Raw genomic sequence first — 13932 nt, 5'->3', positions numbered from 1 at the left:
GAGGCAAGGGGAGGGCATCCTTGACAGTCCTAGCGTTCAGCCACCGATAGTCCACACATATCCTGAGATCTCAATGAAGCCCACTCACTGTGAGACTTATGTATGATATCCTGCTCCTCCATTTCAGAAAGCACACTCTTTAACTTCTGATAGTGAAATGGGGGAACCAGCGATACCCACTAAACACTGGACGTCGGATAGACGTGCAGATCATGTCTGTCCTTCGGTCCATGACCAATTCTGGACATCTATTTGACGTCCAAACTAGGTCCACTATTTGGACATCCAACCATGAACCTACTTGGATGTCATACTTACGGTCAACATTTGACCTTTGACCTGGGTCATTTTTTGGACATCATTTGGACATCTATGACAGGCCTATATGTATATATTACATGATTAGGCATATACTGTATGTGTTTATTTTTAAAAAAATCAACATTGTTGGATAAACAGGATTAATACATATAAATAACCTATATTATTTATACAGTATTTTTTCAGTTTTCTTGAATTACATACAAATTCATCTAAATTTACAATTAAAAAATCTGTAAACAATTTAACATGAAAAACACAAATTGGCCTAGTGCTTAGAGAGACTTGTTTGTAAACCAGAGGTTGCTGGTTCGATTCCCACAGCTGGCAAGAAGTGACTGAAGTGTTTCGCTGTTGCAGTGATAGTTGCCCAAGATTTGTGTCTGTATGGTTTCACGACTTTCATTTACACAAAGATCCCACAAACATGATTTTTTAGACATGCAGTAGACGTCAAAAGACGTCACCTGGCGTAAAAAGACAACCCCTTCGATGTACTGAATTTGCCCATTAAAACGACATCACTCCGATGTCACATTGCCCAGTGGGAATGGGAGCCTAAAAGGTCGTCTGTCTGACAAATGAATGAGATGAACAAAATCACTGGCATTGCCAAAATCCAATTTATGCTATAATTTCTCGTTCTTTTTAATTAGCTGCACTACACTGCATTCCAAATTATTATGCACATGACATTTTTGTTAATTTTTCCAATACAGTCAGTAAGTTTACAAAGTATTTTTTACCCTCAATACTTATATGACAGTGTGGGTGTTATTATATTTAAATGAAATAAAAATGTCAAAAGATACTTTAATACTTTGAAAAATATTATGTTTCAAATTATTAAACAAGTTGTAGTTCTCCTACAATATGGGTATGAAAAAAATATATATATTTTTAAAGACAAAAAAGTGTGAATTATCTTAAGAAAGCAATGTATTTCCTATAACAATTTATATTTGGTGGACCTAAACAGAAATCATTAAACTATTATAAAATTTATGAGTGATTCCCAGTTCAGAAGGATTTGACTATATGAAGGCTTTTTAAGGAAACTATTAGGAAAAGATAAAAAATAAAAAAGCACCGTTAAGAAGCAAACATGTATTTAAACCTGCTGGTGTCTCTGGAATCCCAAGAACCCCTTTAATACGGGATCCTTCAGTGCATAAAGCTGTATTTCAACCCCAACCAAAGCTTGCAAAAATGAAACATTTGCTGTGAGTTCACAATACATAAAGACATTTTAACAGTTTTATTCATTAACATACCGTAATAGTATACACTGAATAATGTAAATGAATGTCATTCTGGATTGTTGGTGAATAGCCACTATGATCAAACAAGACTGTAACATTAGGGAGAGGCAGAGTAATCATTTGGACTGGAATTTTGGGAAGCAAGATGGTAGGTCACTTTAGGGTGTCTGATGGGGTTAAAAGGGCATCTAGAAGATATGTAGAGTTCCTAAAATATGTTTTCATATGTGATATGAAAGGAATCATGTCTTCTGAAATAAGTTTTCGTAAACAGGCTTTAATATGCTGGTCCCTGATTTATAATTATACATTTTCTCCACATAACTATGTTATCTGGAACAATCAAAATATTAAATTTAAAAATAAGTATTTTCTTAAATAATTGGTTTGATAACAATATACTTTCAGTGAGTCAACTGATAGATGAGAGGGGTGTCTTGCTCTCCAATGAACATTTTATGCAAGATTTCTCTTTTCCAGTCCCCCCCCCAAGAGAATATGCCATTGTTTTTGGGGCAATTCCTGATTGTATGAAACCTTTAGTCAACCCCATGGGCCTAAAGGTTCTTTATGCTCTTGACAACATTAATCTATTTGTTGATCAAAATCCTTTCAGTAGATTATTAAACAAAAAATTGCTCAATTCTACAGAGATCTATCTTTACCTGCTTGTGTAAGATTTTGGAATAACATATTTGATAATATATTATGGGAAGATTTCTGGCTCCTTCCGAAGTTTTTTTACCTAATAAAGTTGTTAAGATTTATTTTAAAATTATTCACAATTGCTACCCGGTTAATTATAACTTTGCTAAATTTAATATCTTCCCCTTGTGCACCTTTTATCATCAGGTTGATGAATCGTTCATTTATTTTGTGAATGTATGTATTGCAAAATATTTTGGGTTGACTTTTTAAATTTTGTTAGAAAATATCTATCTTTAAATTTCTGTATAAACCAAAAAACTGTGTTCTTTGGTGAAACTCTGAGATTAGACCTGTATCATTTTAAGTTTATTCTTAACTTGCTGTTTCTCCTTGCTAAATCTTATATTCACAAATGTAAATTCTCAAAGAAAACTCATTTTTTCATCCTTAAGAAAGATCTTGATATATATTTACATTTCTTGAGGAACCCAAAAAAAACTCTGCTGGTTGTAGGACTCTACCAGTGGTGTCAATTATTTAAGCTAGCTTAACTTTCTTTATGTTTATTTTAATGTAACCCACGATATTGTGTACTATAATTCATATATTGTCTTGTTCTGTACAAGTTATTAATGCATAATAAAAATGTAGAAATAAAAAATACGGATAGTCTGCTCTCGCGATACTTGATGTCAAACGGTCTGTGCAGCGCCGCAGTAAAACACACACTGAGAGAGAATATCGCGTGATCCACAGCACACACTGTTTTACTTTCGGTTTTTCTTTTATTTTATTTCTTTAAATATATCAACAACCTCTTTATTCACAGATATGCCCATTTTGATTAATTTGGTTTCTTCTGAGAAAGTCTTAAAGCATTCACGTTGATCAAAATATTATTAGATAACTAAAGATAACTATTCTTCAGGTTTATTTAAGTACACATTTATTTCTCAGTGATTTTCAACAGTAAACAAACTTTCATACTATTTGTTCTGGTTTAAAACATGTTGTTCATGTTTTTGAAAATCTACTTCTGCATGGCCAAACCCAACAGGTGCTGCCACATTCTTGCAGCGCGCAATCGGCAGACGGCTGTGCAGTGCAGATCTCAGTGCAGTCGACAGGTGGCAGTGCAGCTCTGTGCAGATCTCAGTGCAGTCGGCAGGTGGCAGTGCAGCGCTGTGCAGATCTCAGTGCAGTCGGCAGGTGTCAGTAGAGCGGCTTATTCGCTTACCCGTCATCCGCAGAAGAAGAAACAGCATCAGCGGTGTCGAATCTTATCCGGAGAAACAGCCGCTTTAACAATGGAGGAAACCGCTAAAAAAGAGAAGAAACAGGCCGAAATCACAGAGGAGAAAGACAAAAAACCTGCGGGAAAAGAGAAAGAGAAGAAAGAAGAGCAGGAGCTGGTGAGAAAGAGAAAGAAATACACGCGCTACACACAGAGAGACTGAATCCGCCTGAGTCACTGCAGGCCAGATCCTCAACACACATTCATACACAACACAACAACTTTAATATTTTTTCTAAGTATCACACTACATTAACACTCAGTATTTACTCACCATTTATCGATTAATATGATTATTTTAAATAAACGTAAACGTTAGTACAAAACACTGCGATTATATGCATAAATATCGCTCGATAGTCATGACATAACGTTAGATATATTGAAGCTGTTTTGTTAAATGGATTATGTGTGTCGATTTATTGTTAGATTAAATACTTTATTGATCTCAAAAGTTTAATTGGTTTGATATAACAGCTGACCTTTGTGTTTGTGTGTTTTTGTAAGTTGTTAAATTAATTGATGTGTTTTGTTGTGTAGTCAGAGGAGGACAAACAGCTTCAGGAGGAGTTGGAGATGCTCGTGGAGAGATTGGGTGTAAGTTGTGTTTATTGTTGATAAACTTTCATTTAGACAACTGTTTGAAACATGAAATTAACGTATTTCTTAATAAATAAATTATATACAGTACTTTTCAAAAGCCTTAGGCCACTATGCCATCATTAGATTTGTTGTTTTTGCAATTGTATAGTGGTCATATATAATTATTTCTTTAGAATACAAGCAGAAAATAGAGAAAATGTGTATGTAGTATTAAAAACTGTATAAAAGTATGAGCTGAATTATTAAGTATTTAGAGTAAAATCCCCTTCTACTTGAGCAATATCAACAAACTCTGGACAAGTGCGTTTATACCAGTAGCAAATAAATCACGTTATTCATGCGTAGTTGGACGCTTGAACATTTTGAGTTAACTAAACCTAACGGAAATTGTTAACAGTAAAAAAGACATGAATACGCTCAATTTGCCGGCTTTAGTTAGCTTCTACTCTAAATATGTATGTATATATGTATATATTCCTGTATTTTCTGTTTGTTTCTTAATAAAAAGAGTGAAAAATAAATAGGAATGACATTAAAACTTTGCCAAAACAACAAAGCTGGTGGTGATGGCGGCCTAAGACTTTGAACAATACTGTATTTAATAAAATGTTCCTCTTGGACATCACTGCATGTTATTGTAAAAAAAAATTTTTTATATATATTTGATTAGAGCTGTATATTGATCAGTCCCTCCAGAAAATTTGATGATGTGATCGCATGATTCAATGCATAATCAGCCACAGATTTCTGCTCGCAGAATATACGGGGCTTGCATGCTTTCATAATCCCCTCATTTTCGTTGCAAAAAGTCATACATATCTTAGCAGAAAGTTGAAAATGTTGCATTTACTTTACACATGTGCAGCCATGTCCCCTGTTGTCATGGGAACGTTAGGAAGTGATGTAATTATGCGACATGAACATCAATCTTAAGGTGCAAACAGTTTTGGCAAGTTCACACAATTTCATCGCATAAAATTGCATAAATATCTCGCATATTCCATCGCATTTTTTTAAGAAAACGTGCCCGCAAGATCAAACATTTTTGCCCGCAACAATCACAAAAGATTGCGCGTTTTTCTGGATGACCTGATTGAATAAAAATGTGATAGGATAATGCTTTAAGTTTGTTAAATCAAATCAAAAATTTTTTTTTTTTCTGGGAAAAAGAAAACATCACTGTCTCAACAGTCTCTGCTTTCTGCATTATACTAAAACTTTGACTATACGTAACTTTTTGAAACATTAAAATAAATTAATTCAATTGCAAACCATTGCGATGTGCACATTTGTATTATTTCGATTTATCTTGCTGAAATATCCCTATCTTTGATGAAAATGTAAGAAGTTTACCCTGTTCTATTACCAGAAGAATACTCCGTTTTACTCCACAGTATTGCATTGTGTCATTTCATTGCTAGTTTCTCTCATTGTTTTAAATCCGGTCTAGTTAAGTAGTCAAAAGTCCAGAAGGTTATGTGTATGTTCTCTCTTTATGTTTTTCAGGAAAAGGACACATCTCTATACCGTCCTGCTCTGGAAGAACTACGCCGTCAGATTCGTTCATCCACGACCTCCATGACCTCTGTGCCTAAACCACTCAAGTTCCTGCGACCCCATTATGCCAAACTCAAAGAGATTTACCAGAACATGAGCGCAGGGGAGAACAAGGTGTGTGATGTTAGTTCATTACTTGTGTAAAGGTATATTATAACAATAAATGAATGTTTATATGCAGTATATCTAACATCTGTCTCTGTTTGACACAGCATTTCTGTGCTGACGTTGTCTCTGTGCTCGCTATGACAATGAGCAATGAGCGAGAGTGTCTCAAATATCGTCTGCTGGGCTCACAGGAGGAGCTGGCATCATGGGGTCATGAATACGTCAGGTGGGCAAACAGAAGCATGTGAAATGATCACACTTCTTTATATAACATGACAAATCAAATCTAATATTGTTTGTCTCATTACCTGATGTGTATTCTGATCATCTTAACATCCTTCAATCCCTTAAACCTAATCCAAAACATTGCGTGTGTGTTTTCAGGCATCTCGCGGGAGAGGTTGCGAAGGAATGGCAAGAGATTGAGGAAGGTGATAAAGCTCAACAGGAAGTTTTATTGAAACTTGTTAAAGAAATCGTTCCCTATAACATGGCCCATAATGCCGAGCATGAGGCCTGTGACCTCCTCATGGAGATCGAACGACTCGACATGCTGGAAATATACATTGATGAAAACGCTTATGCTAAAGTTTGTCTTTACCTGACCAGGTGAGTGACACGCTTACCCACAATCCCTCTTAACACACACACATTTGACTGTTCTGATATCTGTGTGTCTCTCTGTCTCTCCAGCTGTGTGAGTTATGTCCCCGAGCCTGAAAACTCAGCTCTGTTGAAATGTGCTCTCAATATCTTCCGCAAGTTTAACCGTTACCCAGAAGCCCTCAGACTGGCGCTGATGCTCAATGATGTGGAGCTGGTGGAGAATATCTTCACATCCTGCAAGGACATGTATGACATAACATCACTAAAGCTGTTTTTATATGTGGTTAAAGACCTGTGTAAAATTAAAAACTAATTTCTAGTCATTTACTCAAATACTTTGGGAGTTGTAAATAATGAATCCTACATTTAACACATCCCTCTTAATGTGTGTTTTGTGTGTAGAGTCATTCAGAAACAGATGGCGTTTATGTTGGGTCGACATGGCATGTTCTTGGAGCTCAATGAAGACGTGGAGGATTATGAAGATCTGACAGAGATCATGTCCAACGTGCAGCTCAACAGCAACTTTTTGGCACTGGCTAGAGAGGTACACAACCGCCCGGAGATATCACACAACTAATCGAGTATATGTTCTGGCTGAAAATTTAAAACTATTAATCTCCATCTGGACATAGGGCTGTCACTTTTGAGAAAAATCAAATTCGAACGGATTTCGAATATCATGCAATGTATCCGAATATATTCGAATATCTAGGCGCCGCCCCCTGTGTATAACATTTGTTGATCTCTTTTTTTTTTTGTTCCACACCCAGCTGGATATCATGGAGCCTAAAGTCCCAGATGACATCTATAAAACCCACCTGGAGAACAACAGTAAGATCTTTCTTCACATCTCAGTCTGTCGTGCTTCTCTTTAGTGTTTAGTGTTTGACTGTCTTTTGGTTTCTCTCAGGGTTTGGAGGCAGTGGATCACAGGTGGATTCTGCTCGTATGAATCTGGCCTCCTCATTTGTGAACGGCTTCGTCAACGCAGCGTTCGGTCAGGACAAACTGCTCACTGAGGACGGAAACAAATGGCTGTACAAGAACAAGGACCACGGTGAGAAACACTCCCATCTTCAAACTATGTCTCTGTTATTCTACAGTAATCCAGTATAATATAAGTTACACGTCTAAAACTTTTCTGCTGTGTGTTGCGGGTTGTGTGTTTCAGGCATGCTCAGTGCTGCGGCATCTCTAGGAATGATTCTGCTGTGGGATGTGGATGGAGGTTTAACACAGATTGATAAATATCTTTATTCATCTGAGGACTACATCAAGGTACACACACACACACACACACACGTAGTGCACTCCACAGCAATCAACAGTATGCACACACTTGTTACACACTCAACAGGACACACACAAACACACACACACACACTATTCATGGTGTTTAGTACTGAATGGTATATGTGTGTATCTCTCTCCAGTCGGGGGCGCTGTTGGCGTGTGGTATTGTGAATTCTGGTGTTCGTAATGAGTGTGACCCTGCGCTGGCTCTTCTGTCAGATTATGTCCTGCACAACAGTAACATCATGAGGATCGGAGCCATTTTTGGGTGATTTACAACACCTTAACTGATTTTAGCATTATGAATATTATTTGTGTTTATCCTCCTGTCTGTAAGATTAACCTCTCATCTCTCTGTAGGCTGGGTCTGGCGTACGCTGGTTCTAACAGAGAGGACGTTCTCTCACTCCTGCTGCCGGTTATGGGCGACTCAAAATCCAGCATGGAGGTACGTCAGTGTCCGGCGGGTTTCTCACTGGTGCAGCATTGCATTTCTGTGTTTAACTCATCTGTGTTTGTCTGCAGGTGGCTGGAGTGACGGCGCTAGCGTGTGGAATGATCGCTGTGGGCTCCTGTAATGGTGATGTCACTTCCACCATCCTTCAAACCATCATGGAGAAGAGCGAACAGGAGCTAAAGGACACTTATGCCCGCTGGCTGCCACTCGGTCTTGGACTCAATCACCTCGGTAAGGTCTTTAAACACAGCTCATAACAACACAATGATTTTGAATTTATTACACTTTTCACTTACTGAACATCACAGAGCCAATTAGAATCCATGAAATGACAGCTGTATGATTGTCCTGATTGGATGATTGTGTGTGTTTGTACAGGTAAAGGTGAGGCGATTGAAACAACGCTAGCAGCTCTACAGGTGGTACCTGAACCCTACCGCAGTTTTGCCAACACGCTGGTGGACATCTGCGGATATGCAGGTGAGTCAAACATTTCTGCATGGGCTGCAAGTAACACACCCTATATAATCCTGACTTCAACCACAGTAAAGGGTTAAATTATGTTTCATATCCTGAGGTTATAGATAGATAGTGAGATTAAACAAATCTAATTAAGAGTTTTTTTAGTTAGCTTTAATAGCTTAGCATACAGCTAACGGGTTGCTAGCCTACTATATATTTAAACCACGCTTTAAAATGGTAATTTATGATTACTACACTTTAAGTATTATATAAAATATGGTTCATTTTCGTAAGGTATGTATGTTTATGATTTACAAAAATATCAAAAGTATTTTTAAGCAGATGATGACACAAAACTGCTGACGTGTCTGCTACATGAATTGTAAGCTTTTATTTTAAAGAAATATTTTATTGATTTAAATTTTGATCAAGTATTTAGCATATACAGCTTCAAATAGTCATTAGTAACAAGATATCGCAAGAACAAATTTTGATCAGGCATTAGTGCTAGGTACTAGTCGGGGTCCTAAGCAGAATGACACCGGCACAAAACACATGCACACACCATGTGCTGTTATGAATAATTAAGTGAAACGTCTTCTCATTGGCTAAGAACAGTCTCATGAATTGGCTAAGAATAGTCCCATGAATTTTTTTTTAATAATATGCACTGCAGTACATCGCCAAGTTACAACTTGTGATGGTGACACAATGTATATTTTTAAACCTAGAAGATGAAAATAGAGCTACTGTTTCTTTACTGTTAAAATTAACAAACATCCCTGTTAACATCTCTGAAAATGTTGTTTATTATTTCATGACCCTTTAAAAACTAGTTATTTGGTGTGTCAAATAAGCCTAATATGAAAGAAGTGTTGATGTATACTGAACATGTGTTGATTTAACTTCATGTTAATATGTGTCCAAACGTTTAAGTGCTGGTATATAAACCACACGATGATGCCCTCACTTCACTGTCAGTTTTCTTATTGTCTTTTTCTTATTGTCTCTCAGGTTCAGGTAACGTTCTGAAGGTTCAGCAGCTGTTACACATCTGCAGCGAGCATTATGATACTAAAGACAAAGATGATGACAAAGACAAGAAAGACAAAAAAGACAAAGAAAAGAAAGACACTGCGTCAGATATGGGCTCTCACCAGGTGAGTGTGTGCGCGTGTTTGCATTTGTGTGCGTTTTTTATGCGTGTGTGCATATGTGTGCGTGCGTGCACGTTTGTGTGCATGCATGTGCCTGTGTTCGTCAGTATGTCAAACAGGACTTAGACTCATTTTGCTCTCTGCTGCCCCCTCAGGGTGTGGCGGTGTTGGGTATTGCTCTCATCGCTATGGGTGAGGAGATCGGTTCAGAAATGGCTCTGCGAACGTTTGGTCACCTGGTGAGTCACTGTTAATATCACACAAATAATTTTCAGATGATGAAGCCATGAAATTATTTTTAAACGTGACTGGATGATATCAAACATTTATCACTTATTTCTTGTAAGCAATTTAAAATAAAGCAACATTGTGAAAGTTGTGGGGATGCTGCAAATACATTCATTTTAATTTATTTCCACAATTATATAAATTGTTTTAAGTTGTAGTTATAAATAATTTCGCTGTTATTTTTTTAGAAACTGATTTTACATTGTGCCTTCTGATTTAAAAAATGTTTTATGTGTTAATGTTATGTTTACACATGGCCACAATACAAAACTACACAAAGCACTGTAATGTCGATAATTTTAAGTACAGGTTAATTTCATGTGACTTAAAAAAAGCAAAAATGTTTTGTATGTGTGAAAGCACCTCTAATATATTTTCTTTCATGTTTTTCTGTCCTGTAGTTGCGTTACGGTGAGCCGACATTAAGACGAGCTGTACCCTTAGCACTTGCCCTCATCTCTGTGTCGAACCCACGGCTGAACATTCTGGACACCCTCAGCAAATTCTCACACGACGCCGACCCAGAAGTCTCTCACAACTCCATCTTTGCCATGGGAATGGTCGGCAGTGGTCAGTCAAGATTTTTTTAACCTAAAATACGCGTCACGCTGATGACATCACAGTTTATCAGCCAATCAGAGTGTGCTGTTGTGAACCTTACTGTTTTTGTTTTTTTGGCAGGCACGAATAATGCACGTTTGGCTGCTATGCTCAGACAGTTGGCACAGTATCACGCCAAAGACCCCAACAACCTCTTCATGGTTCGACTCGCACAGGTGCGCTACAGAAATGACTGTCAATAGATGTATAATTGTGAGGATAAAGGTCACGTGACTAAAATTGTAACCTTGTGTTTGTTTCTCAGGGTCTCACACATCTTGGTAAAGGCACATTAACACTGTGTCCGTACCACAGTGATCGACAGCTCATGAGTCAGGTGGCTGTCGCTGGACTCCTCACTGTACTGGTGTCCTTCCTCGACGTCAAAAACAGTAAAAGCTTTGTTTGCTCTGAGGATCATCATTTAAAAGAAACCTGATATACACTCTATACATTTTTATATGTTTGCTCGCTCTCTTTCTGCAGTTATCCTGGGCAAGTCTCATTATGTTTTGTATGGGCTGGTGGCAGCGATGCAGCCTCGCATGTTGGTCACCTTTGATGAAGAGCTCAGACCTCTGCCGGTGTCTGTCCGTGTCGGCCAGGTGTGTGTGTGTGTCATGTGACCTAACTGCTGTCCTTCGGTATATGAAGAATTAATAATTAATACATCTCTTACTGTTTTTTTTTCAGGCTGTGGATGTGGTGGGTCAGGCGGGTAAACCCAAGGCCATCACAGGCTTTCAGACTCACACCACACCAGTATTGCTTGCTCACGGTGAGAGAGCAGAACTGGCAACCGAGGAGTACATCCCTGTCACACCTATTCTCGAAGGCTTCGTCATACTGCGCAAAAACCCCAACTATGACGCCTAGACGCTCGCAGACAGATGCACACGGCAATAGGGACCTCTGACATGCCTGTAAAATATTTTGGGACGCCTCGCGCTAGCCCTTTGTACCCGTCTGCCTCTCAGATGTTTCCTTCTTAACAGCAGCTTATAGTACTTGATGTTTCTCTCTCTCTCTTTTTTGATTTGTTTTGTTACTTGTTATGTAAAAGGTTGAGATACAAAAATAAATAATTGTGATTTATGTTTGTGTTGGTGTTTTACTTAAACTTGAAACGAACATGAATTGGAAGATCAAAATTATTTACACTCTGGTAGAAGAGATGCCATTTCTTAATAGGACCTTTCATGTTAAAAAATTATTGCTTGGCAATAAACAAAAAAAAAAGGTAAAGCAATTTAAAGTTTAGATGTAGTTTAGTAATTTAATTATATAACTACACTTTCATAGCGTTTTATATTAAGTGGAAGTGGTCATTTTGTCGCAGACTGTTGCATCATTCGCGTGTTAAATCTGTCATCTGTGATTTAAGTGTCATCTTTTACAGCTTTATTATAAAATAAACATCTTCAGTGTGTGATCCTAATTGTATAATTTTTTATTTTAGATTTTATTTTTTAATTTAATGTTGACTATAACCACAGAGAAATATTGCATACTTCATTCTCTATATGATATTTCGCAATTTGCTTTTGTAAATATAATCAATAATAATTAAATTATTAACTGGCTGATAGAATAGATACCATATCTCAAAGATTAACCACATACAAAAGAAAGGTGACTTTATTATTGTTTTTTTGTTTAAAATATTTAGAAAATATAAATAATTATATACACATGTAAATGTTTTTTAAATACATACACGAATGTGTGTATTTATATAGAAATATAATAACATACAGGCAGCACACACTCGTATATTATGCAAACACTTTTATTTTGTATGTGATTCATCGCCATCAATCCCAAAAAATAAAATGTTTTTTATTTAACACACAATTGAGTTTCATTCATAACACTTGAGCAAAATAAATTAAGAGATTTTTACATTAAAGTTAATCCAATAATTCACATAATTGTTTTACAAATAGTTTTAATACCTTCGTTTATTAGTCAGAATGAACTTCATTAATATTCATGAGTCAATATTTTACAATCGCAATATTTGTGGTCTTTTCAACCTTAAGAAACATTGCTGTACAATAACAAATCTACTGAAAATGGTTTTCATTACTACAAATCTTTAAATTTTCTCTTAAATTGTGTTTTTTGAGTAGGTTAAATGTGACGTCAGTAAAAACCACGCCCCGGCAACGCCTCTAAACCGTAACCAATCCAGGAATCCTGCTATGGCAACTGCTTCAAAACATGATTTAATCATTGGTATTAAATTGCCGTAAAATTAAATAGTGTGTGAACTTATATCTCACTATTTGTCAAGAACATGACGTTGATTCGGTCAGTCACGCTTTATTAATATTCATAAGTCGTACACTGACCTCACGCCGTTTCTGCGGTCACGTGGTCGGGATTCCCTTTTGTCACCGATCCGGAAGTTCCCAGTCGCCGGTTTCCGCCGGAAAAGGTTCCGTCCGGTCCAGACGGTTGTGTTTTTTCTGTCTCTCTTTCGGTTTGGAATTGATCCATTGATCCGGCCCAGATCCGGACGAACCCCGAATCCAAACGTATAACTCCTGCCCGGTAAGAAACGACTGCACCCCTGACGCTGCCGGCTTCACAGGCGCGTGACTGTGAGCGTGTGTGTGTATCTATATCTGTTTATCTTAGTGTCTAATAATATTATGATGTTTGTGTTTGGATTTTGTTTATAGTGTATGTGATTGTCTGATGATCAAAACCATTTCGCTTGCGTTTGTAAGTTTGATGCGTGTTCAACACGTGAACATCAGACTAAACACTAAATAATCGCTGATCATTTAAAGGGATACTTCACCTAAAAATGAAAACTATGTCATCATTTACTCACTCCCATGTTGATATAAACCTGTATAAATGTCTATGTTGAACACGAAAGTAAATATTTTGAGGAATGTTTTGGGGCCCCATTCACTTCCATAGTATTCTTTTAACCTATTATAAAAGTGAATGGGGCTCATGATGGGTTTAGTTACAAACATTCCTCAAAATTTCTTAATTTGTTGTCATCAAAACAAATAAATTAATACAGGTTTGTACAACATGGGAGTGAGTAAATGATGGAAAAAAAAATTGTTTTTGGGTGAACTATCCCTTTAAATGAAGATTGTGACTCAGCATTACAGCAACACGCACTCACATTGTTGCGTTTCAGCATACATGTTCTGTTGTTGGTAGTTATTATGATGTAAAACGTGTGCTGGTTTTAGTAAGTTAAGGCTTTATAAAGAATCTGTGTGTGCTTTCACACATATGATGTGA

The 13932-nt window shown here is 37.1% G+C and overlaps 2 protein-coding genes across 2 annotated transcripts in view; both read left to right on the top strand.

Annotated features, from left to right (window-relative positions):
- Nucleotides 1–3455: 3455 nt before the first annotated feature.
- Nucleotides 3456–11754, top strand: psmd2 (proteasome 26S subunit ubiquitin receptor, non-ATPase 2). Its single transcript, XM_065280338.1, has 21 exons — nt 3456–3643; nt 4066–4122; nt 5635–5799; nt 5898–6019; nt 6178–6402; nt 6487–6645; nt 6802–6946; nt 7173–7233; nt 7313–7459; nt 7574–7680; nt 7836–7963; nt 8056–8143; nt 8221–8383; nt 8531–8632; nt 9629–9774; nt 9927–10010; nt 10461–10629; nt 10741–10835; nt 10925–11051; nt 11146–11264; nt 11353–11754. Exons 1-21 carry the CDS (start codon nt 3539–3541, stop codon nt 11533–11535), a joined length of 2697 nt encoding a protein of 898 aa, XP_065136410.1. The 5' UTR covers nt 3456–3538; the 3' UTR covers nt 11536–11754.
- A 1306-nt stretch (nt 11755–13060) lies between these two features.
- The window catches only part of LOC135770653 (eukaryotic translation initiation factor 4 gamma 1), a 40408-nt gene continuing 39536 nt past the window's right edge, over nt 13061–13932 (top strand). The window contains 1 exon segment of the mRNA XM_065280336.2: nt 13061–13215. The gene's annotated coding sequence lies outside the window, so the exon portion shown is untranslated.

The sequence above is a fragment of the Paramisgurnus dabryanus genome, chromosome 8 (genome assembly GCF_030506205.2).
Source record: "Paramisgurnus dabryanus chromosome 8, PD_genome_1.1, whole genome shotgun sequence".
Classification (NCBI taxonomy): domain Eukaryota; kingdom Metazoa; phylum Chordata; class Actinopteri; order Cypriniformes; family Cobitidae; genus Paramisgurnus; species Paramisgurnus dabryanus.
The sequence above is the reverse complement of the archived record's forward strand: the minus strand, read 5'-3'. Positions and strand labels throughout refer to the sequence as shown.